General features: G+C 53.7%; 1 protein-coding gene across 1 annotated transcript; it reads left to right on the top strand.

The window, feature by feature from the left end:
- Positions 1 to 4,685: 4,685 nt before the first annotated feature.
- On the top strand, positions 4,686 to 9,798 carry KIAA2013 (KIAA2013 ortholog). Its single transcript, XM_067720777.1, has 3 exons — positions 4,686 to 5,903; positions 8,230 to 9,083; positions 9,544 to 9,798. The coding sequence occupies exons 1-3, from the start codon at positions 4,871 to 4,873 to the stop codon at positions 9,559 to 9,561; spliced, it is 1,905 nt and encodes a 634-aa protein (XP_067576878.1). The 5' UTR covers positions 4,686 to 4,870; the 3' UTR covers positions 9,562 to 9,798.
- Positions 9,799 to 14,198: the final 4,400 nt, after the last annotated feature.

Genomic DNA, 14,198 nt, shown 5'->3' with positions numbered 1-14,198 from the left:
GGGGCGGTGTCGCGCCGTGCTGCCGGGGGGAAGGGTTTCCTGCAGACTCGCCCGAACCCGCCGCCTCTCCAAGTCTGGGCAGCTCCCTGCGGGCCCGTCCCTGCGGCTCCCGGGTCCTTCCGCCGCCGGCCTCCTCCCTCCCGTCTCCGGGGAGCTTCACTCCGACCGGAAAGAGGAGGGGAGACGGGGGCGAGGCAACAATTTCTATACCCCGGACCCCGCGCCAAGCCTTGATGGTATCGATAAACGTGACCCTCGGTTTCCTCTCTGGAAAGTGGGGTTTATAATGGTATCTATGCGTTGGGCCTTGCACGGGTTAATGACATTGTTACCTGCAGTGCCCTTAGAACAGCCCCTCGATAAGCCCTCAGTAAATCTCAGCTATTCAGATTTCATTCGCCCTTGTCCAAAGCCCTGGGCATGAGGCTCTGAGCCTGGAGCGGGCGAGGCCTGGCAGGAATGTGTTCAGAGGCATCCACACGCCTGCCAAGACCCTCCTGGCTGCTGCAAGTGCAGAAAGTGCATCCCCGCCCCGCAAAAAGGGACTCACTTAATCTGCCTTTTTGTCCCTGGGAGGCAAAGGGAACCTCTGAGACAAGGAAGGTCTTGTTCCTGAGGTCACATTGTTGAATGAATGGATGAATGAATGAATGAGAGAGAGAGAGAAGAAAGGGAGGGAGGGAGGGAAGGAGGGATGAAAGAAGGAGGAAGGAAGGAAGGAAGGAAGGAAGGAAGGAAGGAAGGAAGGAAGGAAGAAAGAAGTTGTTTAGGGTCTCTTCACAGATGTGGGTCTTCAAAACACAACTCAAGCGTTTCTAGAACAAGGGTTCCTGGAGCAGATGTCAGCTAGGGGCAGCCATCTCTGGGAAAACAACAACAACAATTTTCATCCTTGGAAGAGACCCTCAAAGGGAGATCCTTTCCAGCAGGTTAGGCTCCAGAGGAGTGGGTAGTGGGTACAACCCTGGGTGGGCAGGGGGTTCCCCACCCACAGGGGGAAAGGGCAGAGGGGGGAGGAATGTCATGATTATCAATGAACAACATAAAGCAGGCCGTGCTAGGTCCTGGGGAAAAGAGAAATCGGCAGTACTCTTAAGACTGATTCAGCCAGGGTAATGCACTACCGACATGACGTTACATGGGAAAAGCAGTATATACTGTATGACCCCACTCAGCAAAAATATATCCTTACAGGTACAATGCATAGAGATGATGCTAAAAGAAAATGACAGCCAAATATTTACAGTCATTATTTCCAACTTGTGGGAATGTGTGTGTGTGTGTGTGTGTTCTTGCCAGGTAGTTTTTATCTTCTTATTTATATTTTTCATTGTTTTTACAATCATTTTACAATGAATATATACTATTTGTACAACCCAAACAAAGCCAACACATGTTCTTTTTAGACGATAGGTACAATCCCTGCGAACCTGGGAAATTATCTCACTGAACAGAGATTTACTCATGGTAAAGATGGTAGAAGTAAGGCCCAGGGGGACCCAAGAGCAAGCTCAAATTTGAAAGGCAAGTAAAGGGAAGAGGCAGGAGTGCAATCCAGGGCTGCCATCCAGTTGGGACCTGGGACCTAGGGCGGGGAGTTTCTGCAGCTGGGGACAGGACATGGTGCCAGAATCCACCGGATGTTTTTGAATTCAGGAGGATGCAGACTGAAATTCCAACTCCTTTGAGGAGGAAATGGAGGGATAAGCAGAGGGGAAGAGGAGCATGTGTTGAGTGACTCAATTTTCAAAGCTCTGGCTTATGCCATGTTCCCCACAGCCCTGCCAGTTAGGCAGTATTGCCCCCATTTGTGAAATAAGGAAACCGGGGCTCAGAGATGTGAAGCAACTTCCTCAAAGTCACACAGCTGATGGGGGACCACAGTAAGGGAGGCGACTTTGGAAACCGGCTCTAACTTCCCTTTTGCTCGGGCCCAAGAGAACCTCAATGGTGGCATACTATGGACGGGAAAAAAATCCTTGCGCAGTAGAGTTCCCAGAGTCATTGCAAATCGGGAGGGGGGATCAATCTGGGAGGCTGCTGGCCGCCCCTGGAGAAAGGATTCATCCTGGTGAAGCCTACCTGCCACCCTTCACCAAATTGCTGGAACTTGAAATCGGTCCAAGCTTCATCCAAAAGGAGGACTTGTCTCTTTAACCAGGGGTGGCTGCTGCCTAGATGTTACTCAGGGTAAGTGCTGCACCTGTTGTGCACAGTTAAAGGCACAGGACTCTGCTTTTCTGGGAAGCAGAAAGGATAGCTGGACTGGAGGGTAGTGGTCTGGTGTCACAAGGGGGTTTTCTCCCTCTCATCCTCTGCTTTTCTCCATTTTTACCATTTCCTTTCTTGACCCGAGGAGGAGCGATGGCCTCAGTGGACAGCCACGTTCTCTGCTGCCAGCCGATTCTCAGCCTCCTCCCTGTTTACACCCATCAGCTAGTCCCACTGGCACCTACCCCCTTTGATGATGATGATGATGATAATAATAACAATGGAATTTCCAAGCTGTTCCCTTAAATGAAAAAAGTAATATGCAAGGGCTTCCCTGATGGCGCAGTGGTTGAGAGTCCGCCTGCCAATGCAGGGGACACGGGTTTGTGCCCTGGTCCGGGAAGATCCCACATGCCGCGGAGCAGCTGGGCCCGAGAGCCATGGCCGCTGAGCCTGCGCGTCCAGAGCCTGTGCTCCGCAACGGGAGAGGCCACAACAGTGAGAGGCCCGCGTACTGCAAAAAAAAAAAAAAAAAGTAATATGCAAGAGTATATAATATGCTACAATTTCTGTGAAGGGAAAAATATAGGTCTCTGTCTATATGGCTATATATCTGTAAGTGAATAGAATTTCTGGAAGAGCACCCAAGGAACAGGAAGCAGTGGTTGCATCTGGGAAGAGGAACTGACTAGCTAGGACTCCAGGAAAGAGGAAGACTTAATGGCCACTCTTCACCCTTTCATATATGTTGAATTTTGTGTCATGTACATGTGTTTCCTGTTTCCTAGTAAAAATAAATAAAATAATGAACGGTTATTTTAAGCCAGGCAGTATGCTAAATGTTTAACTTGTTTATCTAACTTAAGTCTCAGAGCAATCCTACTCTGTCTCATGATCCCCATTTTATGGATGGAGAAACCAAGGCCCAAGGAAGTTAGCTGACTTGCTAGCAAGGGGCAAGGCCAAGATTCAAAACCCAGGCAGCCTCGTGCCATTGTCCTTACTCTTGACCTCCTGGCTTTGTTGTGGCTATGTTGCTGATGGTGGGCTGTGATTCCCTCCCCTGGGGTGTTTGAGAGTGGTAAGGGAGTTAAGAGCACCAGCATGAACCTTCTCTTTAACGTAGGAATCTACTTCCAGGAATTGCTCCCCCAGAAACAGTCTCAAAAGTAGGCCTATATATGTCTATTACACAGACATTCATAATAGCGAAAAATAATTATGTGGGTTTACATTTACCGTGTACTTACCCCATGTCATGTACCTTGCTTGCTTTGCCTGTATTAACTTACTTATTCCTCAGAAACCTGAGAGGCAGTTTCTCTGGTCATTCCCATTTCACAGGTGGGATCAAGCCTGGTTTAGTCCTTTGCTCTCATCTCACTGTGCCTCCCAAGTGTTTCTGCCTCCCTGAGGAGCTTGGATGGATCCTATCTCTCTAACTGTAGGTTATGGATTCCTGCACATCCATGAAGTTATTCTGTGGGGTTTGTGAAATCCTGGTGGAAATTAAGAATTTTGTGTGTATGTTTTGATAATGATCTTAAAAAAGAAAACAAAGAAGGTAAGCATACTGTAGGATCACCTGGACAGCTGCCTTCTTATAGGGTGCTGGCCCTAAGACTTGGCAAACACACATGTGTCTGCTCACAGCCCACAAGAAGCCACCTCAAATGACCATTTAATTTTCAACAACTGGGAAGCACTGTCTGGCTTTGGAATGTCCTGAAACTAAAGTGGAAACAATCGCCCCATTGTCTGCCCCTGTGCTCAGATTGAATTTTTTCCCCAGAAACAAAATTTGTCTTTTGCATTGATAATACAGAATTTAACAGCATTTTCAAAGCATGAGACTTTAGTGTTTTATGTTATTTAATAAATTAAGACTCACGGTTGACATCAAGAAGACCACTTGGTGTAGTAGAGAAATGGACAGTCCTGGGCCTGATTTGTGTCCTATATGCTGTACATGCAGCCAGACAGGTCTGGAAGAGTCGTCAACAAAATATATCCTAGGAAGTCTGGTTGACAGTGCTTACTTTTCTTTTTCTTTCTTTCTTTCTTTCTTTTTTTTGGGGGTACTATTCTGTACTAAGTCTTTTTTTTTTTTTTTGCAGTGAGGATCATTTTTACAGAAAAAAAGTTTTAAAATTATTTTTTAAAAATCTTGGGGCTGTTGAATCCATTAGTAGCGAATGGGGCACAACACGTGTTCGGGTTGGCTAGCGCGGTTGGTTTTTTCGTTTCTGTTTTAAGTTCCCATGAATTGGCCGCTTCCAGTCCTCCGCAGACCCCTCTCCTCTTCTGCACTTGACTTTTCAGGCCCGAGAACTGGTGGTCAAACCCCGGCGGTGCCCGCCCCCTCCTCGCTGTGGCCGCGCCTCCTTCTCCCGGGCCCGCCCCTCTCCCCTCCCTCCGCCCTCCCCTTTTCCATCTGTCGCAAAAGAGTAGGTGGCGCTTGACGGCCCGCGTCGTTTGACGGCCGGAGGCAACCGAGAAGGAGGAGGGAGCATCTGTGGCGGCTGCCGCGGCGCCTGTGACGGGGGCTGGGGTGGGCGCCGCGGTCCGGGCCCGGGAGTGAGGCGCGGGCGGCCGGGCCGGTGGGCTGGGCGGCGGGCCCGGCGGCCGCCCCCGCGCCGCGCCCGCGCCTGGCGGCCCGATGTGGCTGCAGCAGCGGCTTAAGGGGCTGCCGGGACTGCTGTCGAGCAGCTGGGCCCGCCGCCTACTCTGCCTGCTCGGCCTCCTGGTGCTGCTTCTGTGGTTCGCGGGCTCCGGGGCGCGGCAGGCGGCGGGCGGTCTGCAGCTGTTGCCCTGGCCCCGCGGCGAGCCGGGCGCCGCCGAGCCCTCTGCCTGTCTGGAGGCAGCCACCCGCGCGTGGCGCGGCCTGCGGGAGCGGGGCGAGGCTGTACCACTGGGCCCCGGAGTGCCGGCCCTGGTGGCCAACGGCTTCCTGGCCCTGGACGTGGTCGCCAACCGGCTGTGGGTGACCCCTGGGGAGCGGGAGCCCGCCGTGGCGCCGGACTTCGTGCCCTTCGTGCAGCTGCGCCCGCTGAGCGCGCTCTCTGAAGCTGGAGAGTCAGTGTTGCTGCTGCGGGAAGGGCTGCTGCGGCGGGTGCGCTGCCTGCAGCTCGGGACTCCGGGTCCCGGCCCTGCGGCCGCCGGCCCGGGCCCCGCCTCGGCCTCCGGCCTCGTCACGGGATCCGGCCGAGACTGCGTGCTGCTGCAAGAGGACTTTCTGGCGCACCGGGGCCGACCCCACGTCTATCTGCAGCGCATCCAGCTCAACAACCCCACAGAACGCGTGGCCGCGCTGCAGACTGTCGGGCCCACTGCCGGCCCGGTCCCCAAGGCCTTCACCAGCACCCTGGAGAAGGTCGGAGACCATCAGTTCCTCCTCTACTCGGGCCGGTCCCCGCCTTTTCCCACGGGGCTGGTGCACCTGCTGGTGGTGGCCGCCAAGAAGTTAGTGAACCGTCTCCAAGTGGCTCCCAAGACGCAACTGGACGAGACTGTGCTGTGGGTGGTGCACGTCTCTGGCCCTCTTAACCCCCAGGTGCTCAAAAGCAAAGCAGGCAAGGAGCTCAAGGTGCTCCAGGACTTGGCACGGAAGGAAATGCTGGAGCTCTTGGAGATGCCGGCGGCGGAGCTGCTTCAGGACCACCAGCGCCTCTGGGCCCAGCTCTTCAGCCCAGGTGAGGCCTGGCGAGTGCTTGGTCCACCGTCCACACCTTGCACCAGGGTGAGCACGGTCCATCCTGGAGATGCCCCTGCAGAGTCTGCAGAGGTGACACTGAAGGGCGGGGTCCCGGCATAGTTCAAACTTGGGCTTGGCGTTTGATTTGGGGCTGACTCTTGCTCCACCACTTAGTAGCTGTGTGACCTTGAACCCTACTCTCTCTGGGCTTGTGTTCAATAATAACAGTAGCACGTACCTCAGAGGACTTTTATGAGATGGTCGTGAAAGAGGAGTGCAAAGGGCAGATCTTACTGTTATTCGTTCTTGTGGCTGAAGCCTCATTTGAGCAGCGTGGTTTGGGAGGTCAGAGGCCTGGCCGATCCCGGGATTCTTTTTTTTTTTTTTTAATGTATTTATTTATTTTGGGCTGCATTGGGTCTTCGCTGCTGCGCGGATGCTTTCTCTAGTTGTGGTGAGTGGGGGGCTACCTTCATTGCGGTGCACGGGTTTCTCTTGTTGTGAGCACGGGCTCTAGACACGCGGGCTTCAGTAGTTGTGACACATGCGCTCAGTAGTTGTGGCACGCAGGCTCTAGAGCACAGGCTCAGTGGTTGTGGTGCACGGGCTTAGTTACTCCGCGGCATGTGGGATCTTCCCAGACCAGGGCTCGAACCCGTGTTCCTTGCATTGGCAGGTGGATTCTTAACCACTGAGCCACGAGGGAAGCCCGATCCCGGGGTTCTTAACTCAGTTCCCCACATTTCTGGCTGGTGACAGGCATGGGCTTCCTGACATGACTCCCGCTAGCCTGAGCTGTGGCCTCGCTGTTGTGGCTGCAGCTTTTTCATGGGGGGCGGGGGTAGTGGAATCTCTTCAGCAGGTGGGATGCTCCTGTCAAATGAAAACTCCTTCGCCCCCTTGACTGCTTAAGAAAAGGAAATCCTAGTGTAGAGGAGAGAGAGATTAAGAGATTTTGGTTTCCAGAGTTCTAGTTGTCTAAATCCTTAAACATAGTTGCTCAAAGAGCCTTTAATTTAGTCAAGTATTTATCGAATGCTTCTGCCAGAAAGTGTTCTTCACGTGGGGCATACGGAAGCAAACAGAACAAAGTTCCGGTTCTCATGGTTCTTAAATTCTGGGCGGGCGGAAGACAGATATTAGAAAGCGAAAATTTGGATTAAAAAAGCGAGATAGCTTTTTAGGCTCAAGCGTTATAAGGAGAAAAGATAAAAATATGTGCTTGGGGGTGAGTGACTGCAGTGGGTGGGGCTAAGAGTGTGTAGCTCCGCTGTCGGGCAGGCCTCTGTGAGCAGGAATTGCAGAAGCTGAGGCCTACACAGCTAGAGGAAGCGCTGTGTGGTGGTCTGGAGGGAGCCAGCAGGGCAGAGGCCCTGAGGCAGGGGCGGGCTTGGTTGAGTGGCCACTGTGGCTGGCAGGTAGTGAGCAAGGGGAGGGTGGCAGTGGCCAGAGGGTTTACCTTGGGGCCTTGGTGAGGACAGTGAATTTTATTCTAAGTGAGATGGGAGGCAGGGCGGAGGCACTATCTGGTGCACGTTTTTAAAGGTCGCGGTGCTGCTGTGTCAGAGTGTAGACAGTGTGGGGGAGAGGGGGAAGTAGAGTGTGGAGACCACATAGGAGGTTTTGGCAGGAGCCCAGCTGAGAGGACGGTGGCTGGGACCAGCGCTGCGACCGTGGAAGCAGGGGTGGATGAGTCGGAAACTTTTGCAGCTGGAGCCACTGGGCGTTCTGTGGACTGGCTGTGGGGAGTGAGAACTTGAGGTGACTCCTGGATTTGGGGGGAGGGCTCCAGCGGGTGTCTGGAGGTGATTTAGGGAAGGATTAGCGTGGGGCTGGAAGGATTCAAACCTTGTCCGTTCCCAAACGCCTGTCAGACATCCAGCTTGAGACACCATGTGGGCGGTGAGCTGTCTGAGTCTAGAGCTCATACAAGTCTGTGCGGTCCTGCGCTCAGATGTTGTTTAAAGCTGCAGGCCCGGTGAGAGAGAAGCAGCCCACGACTGGCCAGGGCGTTGTGACAGTTCTTGGAGTCGGGGAACTGGCCTTTTGACTTGGCGCCCTAGGCTTGGCTAAATCTGTGTTCTTCTGGGCTCTGGCAGGAGCCCCACTGGCGGGATTTTCAGTTTCAGGCCCAGAGGGCTCAAGGTGGTCACGTGAGGAAGCCAGGCAATGCTGCTCTCCCGTACTTGTGGGAGACTGGAGCTGCTGTTTTCATCCCTGAGGACAAAAGCTTCGTGTCTCTGCTGCTCTTGATCTTTGTTTCATAACCTCAGCCTCTTGGCCATGCCGTTCCTCCTTAATGTACAACCTCTGTGGTGTTGCAGGTGTGGAAATGAAGAAGATCACCGATGCTCACACTCCATCAGGCCTGACCGTGAACCTGACGCTGTACTACATGCTTTCCTGCTCCCCCGCGCCACTGCTCAGCCCCGACCTGAGCCACAGGGAGCGAGACCAGATGGAGTCGACACTCAACTATGAAGATCACTGCTTCAGCGGCCACGCCACCATGCACGCTGGGAACCTCTGGCCGGGCCGCCTGTCCTCCATCCAGCAGATCCTGCAGCTCTGGGACCTGTGGAGGCTGACCCTGCAGAAGCGCGGCTGCAAGGGGCTGGTGCGGGCGGGCGCCCCGGGCATCCTGCAGGGCATGGTGCTCAGCTTCGGCGGCCTGCAGTTCACCGAGAACCACCTCCAGTTCCAGGCTGACCCCGACGTGCTGCACAACAGCTACGCCCTGCATGGCATCCGCTACAAGAATGACCACATCAACCTGGCCGTGCTCGCGGACCCCGAGGGCAAGCCGTACCTGCACGTGTCTGTGGAGTCCCGCGGCCAGCTCGTCAAGATCTACGCCTGCGAAGCGGGCTGCCTGGACGAGCCTGTGGAGCTGACCTCGGCGCCCCAGGGCCACACCTTCTCGGTCATGGTGACGCAGCCCATCACGCCGCTGCTCTACATCTCCACTGACCTCACGCACCTGCAGGACCTGCGGCACACGCTGCACCTCAAGGCCATCCTGGCCCACGACGAGCACATGGCCCAGCAGGACCCCGGGCTGCCCTTCCTCTTCTGGTTCAGCGTGGCCTCCCTCATCACCCTCTTCCACCTCTTCCTATTCAAGCTCATCTACAACGAGTACTGTGGGCCTGGCGCCAAACCCCTCTTCAGGAGTAAGGTATAAAGCCACTGCGCCTCCAGAGCCCGGGGCCCTGGCCTCGCGTTCTGTCCCGAGTTTAGTGTAGTGGGGTGGAGGGTACGTTAAGCTCCAGCTCTGTGCTCCCACTCTTTAAAGAGCCCGGACTCAGGAGAGAGGGGCTCTGTGGCTTCTGGTTTGGAGAAGGAAGTAGCACTTGACCTGAAGGAGTGGGAGAAGGGCCAGAGGCAGGTCTGAGCTCCAGCCGGGCCTGGCCAGAGCAGAGCCCGTGAACTCGCCGCACCCGCCTAAGGAGGCGCCTGGGCCCCCGAGTCTGTGGCAGCTCTAGCCCGCCCCTGGGCCAAGTGCTGTCAGCAAGGTGGGCTCGGAGCCTGGGTGGGGTGCCAGCAGGGTGTCTCCATCGCCTGCTTCCCTTGAGATTTCTGTAGCTGTCCACCGGGGTTGGCGTGAGCAGTAACGACCTGTCTTGTTGATTGAACAGGAAGATCCCAGTGTCTGAGTGGCATCAGTCCTGCTTTCAGTCGCCACTTGCACAAGACACCCAGCACTGAAAGTCCTGCTGCTGCGAACAAGGGATCCTTTGAAAGCACCCAGCCTTTTGTGCCTTGTTGGGGGACACCAGTGACTCGGAAGTGCGCGTGGATGTTCAGGAGTTTGCATCAGGGAGCGGGAGGGGCGGGGCTGGTGGACCTTTTGTAAGCTTTCGACTCAATAAAGTGAACCTATATGGAAAATACTTGAAATTGAATTCACTCTTTCCACTTTCCCCCTTTCTTCTGTCCCAGGAAATAGACCCTCTTTTGAAAAGACTCTTGTCTAGGAAAAAATGTGTTCTTTTCCTAATTTAATGTGTTCTTTCTTGAATGAATTTTTAATTTATTGTTGAGATTTTGCTGGATGGCTTTTGCATCCACTCTCGGTAGGGAATCTTGGCAATGATTTCCAATATGCACCACCTCGGGAGGTTTGGAGGCCCGCACGCCGCCTGCGTGAAGGAGTGGGTCTCCGTCACCCTCGGGTTTGCACACTGCGTCTTTCTCATCGTGAGCCTATGGAGATCTGTGGTTTTGTACCTCTGGGCTTTAGGGGAGGTGTTTAACTTTCTAGTGATCGATGATTGTTGGGTTTTGGAATACCAAAGCTTTTTTTTGTGTTCTGTTTTTAAATAAATCTCTTTCAAACCTCCACGACCGGTTTGCGTGTGGTTGAGACCTCTGGAGACATCGGACCTTCCTCGGTCACCAGGCTTTTGGGTGGAGTCCGAAGCAAAGGCCCCGCCGTGGTGACAGTATACTTTTCCCACGTCCTCTCCTCTTCAGAGGAGCCCACTCAGAGGCTGTGGAGGTGGCCCCCGTGCTGCCCACCTGGGGGATTGCTGCATGTCCCAGCTGAGTGGGCTGCTCGAGGAGCATTACCCTGGCCCCTTCCTGCTGCAGTGCCTCTCCCCCTGCCTGCCCTAAAGAGAGTTGCCTGCCCCGGTTTTGCTGCCCATAGGACCGGGGGCAGGAAAAACCCTGAGTGGGCCTCCTGCAGATTGTTCTCGAAGCTAAGGTCTGAGTCCTTCCTTTGTGGGGAGAATGGAGCAAAGAGGGGCCGGGCTGAGTGTGGACCATCACCCTCAGTGTCTTGGTGGTTTCCCTGGCTTCCCAGATGGGCGTTTTGAGCACCCTGGCTCACCAGGAAGCCTGGTTTGCTTGCCAAGTTGCCGAGTGTCCGGCCCCCGCAGGTGGCTGGGAGAGAAAGTACACAAGGGTTTCAGGCTCTTCTACGAGTTGCTCTGGTTTTGCTGCTGTCGCTCCAGTCCTGTGCGCCTTCCACTCCTGCCCTGGGGGTGCCTCACCCTTATGGCCAGGGGCCCTTGGCTGGCGGCGGGGTGTGGTGGGCTGTGGTGTCTGGCGTGACATGCCCTCTAGTCATTGCGTTCAACTGGAAGTTACTTGACCACAGGAGCAGCGCTTCAGGGCTCCCACTCACCCTGTTAACTTGGAACCAGGCATGGTGTGGGCTCCCATACATGTAAACATGAACCCATGTACCTGTGCCTGGAGAATACCGAGCCAACGACTAGAATTTCAGTAGACGAACACTTGCGAATCATAGGTCATTGAAGCGAGCACGTGTGTTACGTATTTTACATCAACACGGCCTCATGCAGGGAGGAGGTTGCTAAGGGTTAAGATCCCAATTTGAGAGATGAGGAAATGTGCTCAAGGCCGAGCAGCCCAGGCTGGGATGCAAACTGGGGCTCACTGTCAGCCCAGCCTCTCTCTCAGTCCCTACACTCTGTTTCTGCCCATGCTCTCTCCCCACACACTCCTCTGATGGCTCCCACAGGATGGGGTGGGTAATGCATTTGCTCCTGCCCTCTGGGATGACATCAGCCCACTCTGAAAGCTGCTGGGCGTCTGCCGTGAGCCTCTGCAGTGCCTCCAGTTCAGCCTCAGTTGGGAGCAGGCCATCCACTAACTCTAGTGGGTCTGCCTCTCACGGTCCGGTAATGCACTGGAGCTCTCTTCTTGGGCTGGATGCGCAAAGAGGCTTGGTCAAGTTGCTTTTCAGGGGTAGACACCTGGTATGGAATTGCATACTACCCAGCAGTTCCCAACAGCTGAAAAGTTGGTTTGGAAATGTATTAACTCCCTGAAAACCTACGGGCACCTTGGCCTCTCATGCCCCATCTCATGTCCTCTCAGGCCACCTTTCACTCCTGCCGTGGTTGCAGCCACCAGCTCTTTCCAGGTGCGGGTCCCTGGCAGCATCTGACCTCACCTTCTCTCTGACCTTCAGGAAGCTGCTCGGCACTCAGCATGTGTGTAGCCTCAAAGCAGGCCAAGGATATCGCTGCTAGGGGCAGCCATTCTCCCATGAGAGGTGGAGCCAGTGGACCAGTGCTCCCTCCGCCATCCCCTGGGCAGACAGTTCTGTGACACATTCTACACGGCTCCTCAGACGGCAAGATCAGGCCCCCCACTGCCCACAGTGGCGAAGAACTTGGGAAGACACCCTTGATTCGATTTCCCTCCCTCCATTTTACCCTCCCCCAGCCTCCCTCTGCTGTCCCCTGGGATCTCTTCCTAAATAAACTACCTGAACACAAGTTTTGCTTCGGGTTAAGACACTAACCAGGAGGTCTGTGGCTCCTCTGGAGGGCTTTTCCAGGAGGAAGTTGGATTCTCCTGTGGGCGTTGTTACGGGCTGATTCACATGTTGAAGCCTAACCCCCAAGGTTAGGGGAGGTGGGGCCTCTGGGAGGTGAATAGATCATGAGGGTGGAGCCCTTATGAATGGTATCAGTGCCATTATACAAGAGACCCCAGGGAGCTCTCTAGTCCTCTCCCTGCCGTGTGAGGACACAGAGACGACAGCTATCTCCAGCCCAGAAGAGGGCTCTCATCAGAACCCGACCACGCCGGCATGCTGATCTCAGCCTTCTAGCCCCCAGAACTGTGAGAAATAGATTTCTGTTGTTCATAAGCCACCTGGTGTGTGGTATTCTGCTGTAGGAGCCCAAACGGACTAAGACAGTCATATTCTTCCAGTGGAGGAATGGAACTCTTCAAGGGTGATAAGAAGCCAAAAATCCAGACATTTGCAGGGTCTTAGATTAAAAAAACCTTAGAGTTTTTTTTGCTCAAGTGTCCGTAACCTGGCTTCAAGTGACCTGTGAACCCCTGGAATTGCAAAATGTATGTACTTTTTTTTTTCATGAGGAGAGTTTCTGTAGCTTTCCTCAGATTCTTAAAAGGATTCCTGACCTTTTAAAAAAAACCCTTAAGAACAAGATAACCTGCACTTTGGGGTCTTGTTTTCAGCCCCCCACCCCACCCCCAAGAAGCAGCAGTGGTCTGACCTCCGGCCATCGGCTTAGGGGTCTGGTGATTGGGTGGATCCCCTCACTTGCTGAGGGGCACTTGCTCCCCTTGCAGAAAGGAGGCCCATCTCAGCTGAGCTGAGCAAGCAGCCTCTCCGTGAACAAGCTACCTAGTCTCATAATCGTGCTTCCTGGGAGCCTCTCCTCTGGACTTAGGCTGATGGAAGCTTCAAATAAATCATTTGACTCAGTAAATGTTCATTGTGAATCTTTGGGATTTCCCTGGCGGTCCAGTGGTTAAGACTCTGCGCTTCCACTGCAGGGCACATGGGTTTGATCCCTGGTCAGGGAACTAAGATCCCACATCCTAGGTCAAGGTGTGGGAGAGGACCGTCCAGGCAGTGGGCAGAGCACGAGTAGACATACAGAAATGGGGAAGTTTGAGAGGCAATGGACAGTAATACTTCAGTTTGTCTGGAGCATAGAATCCAGGAAGGGAAGTAAAGTAGGTAATAAGCTTAGAGAGTTGGGATTTATGGTTCCACCTCATTGACCTGTAAAGGCAAGGTATAGGTGGGCTCTGGCCCTAACTCATGGCAATGATAACATTACGGGTAATAATTTCTCCGGAGGATGAATCACTTACTCTCCCCTAGTTACTGTCATAATTTTAGCCAATTTTACAGCTTCCTCCAAAACCAAGGACGACAGTTCATCATCCTGTTTTACAAAAGTAGAAACTGAGACACAGTGAAAGAGACTTGCCAGAGGTCACTGACCACCTTGCAGGATTGACACTCTCCCAGTGGCAGGTTAATTATCACCTCTGCTAGTATGTGAAGGAGAGTGCTGGAAATCAGAGCTCCTGGTTGCCCGCGAGCACCACAGGAATCAATGTGGCTGTTCAAGGGGGTCCTGAGAGATGACCAAACGGAGGACAGGTGAGCTCAGGAGAAAGGCTGTGGCGTCTCTCAAAAGAAAACTTCAAGAAAAGTTAACTAAGCAGCATTTCTGGAGCTGGGAGCTTGATGCGAAAGAGTGGGGAGTGGGCTGGGAGTTAGGGGACCTGGGTTCTGTCTCCAGCTCTGTCATTATCATTCTGTAACCTCAAACAAGTGGGTTATGTGTTACGCTCTATGTTCCCACCTGTAAAATGGGTCTAGTAACACCTTCCAACTTCAGAAAGATGGTTAGGAATTCCCATGAAATAAATGACTCTTGTGTGAAGGTGCTTTGATAAATTCAAAACCTTCTCCCCATACAAGGGGGAATTGTTTGTATTATGTGCCTAGAGGCAAGGGAATGCAGATCAGGACTTCTAAACC

Source organism: Pseudorca crassidens, chromosome 2 (genome assembly GCF_039906515.1).
Source record: "Pseudorca crassidens isolate mPseCra1 chromosome 2, mPseCra1.hap1, whole genome shotgun sequence".
Classification (NCBI taxonomy): Eukaryota; Metazoa; Chordata; class Mammalia; order Artiodactyla; family Delphinidae; genus Pseudorca; species Pseudorca crassidens.
Note: the sequence above shows the minus strand (reverse complement) of the source record. Positions and strands in the feature narration are given on the sequence as shown.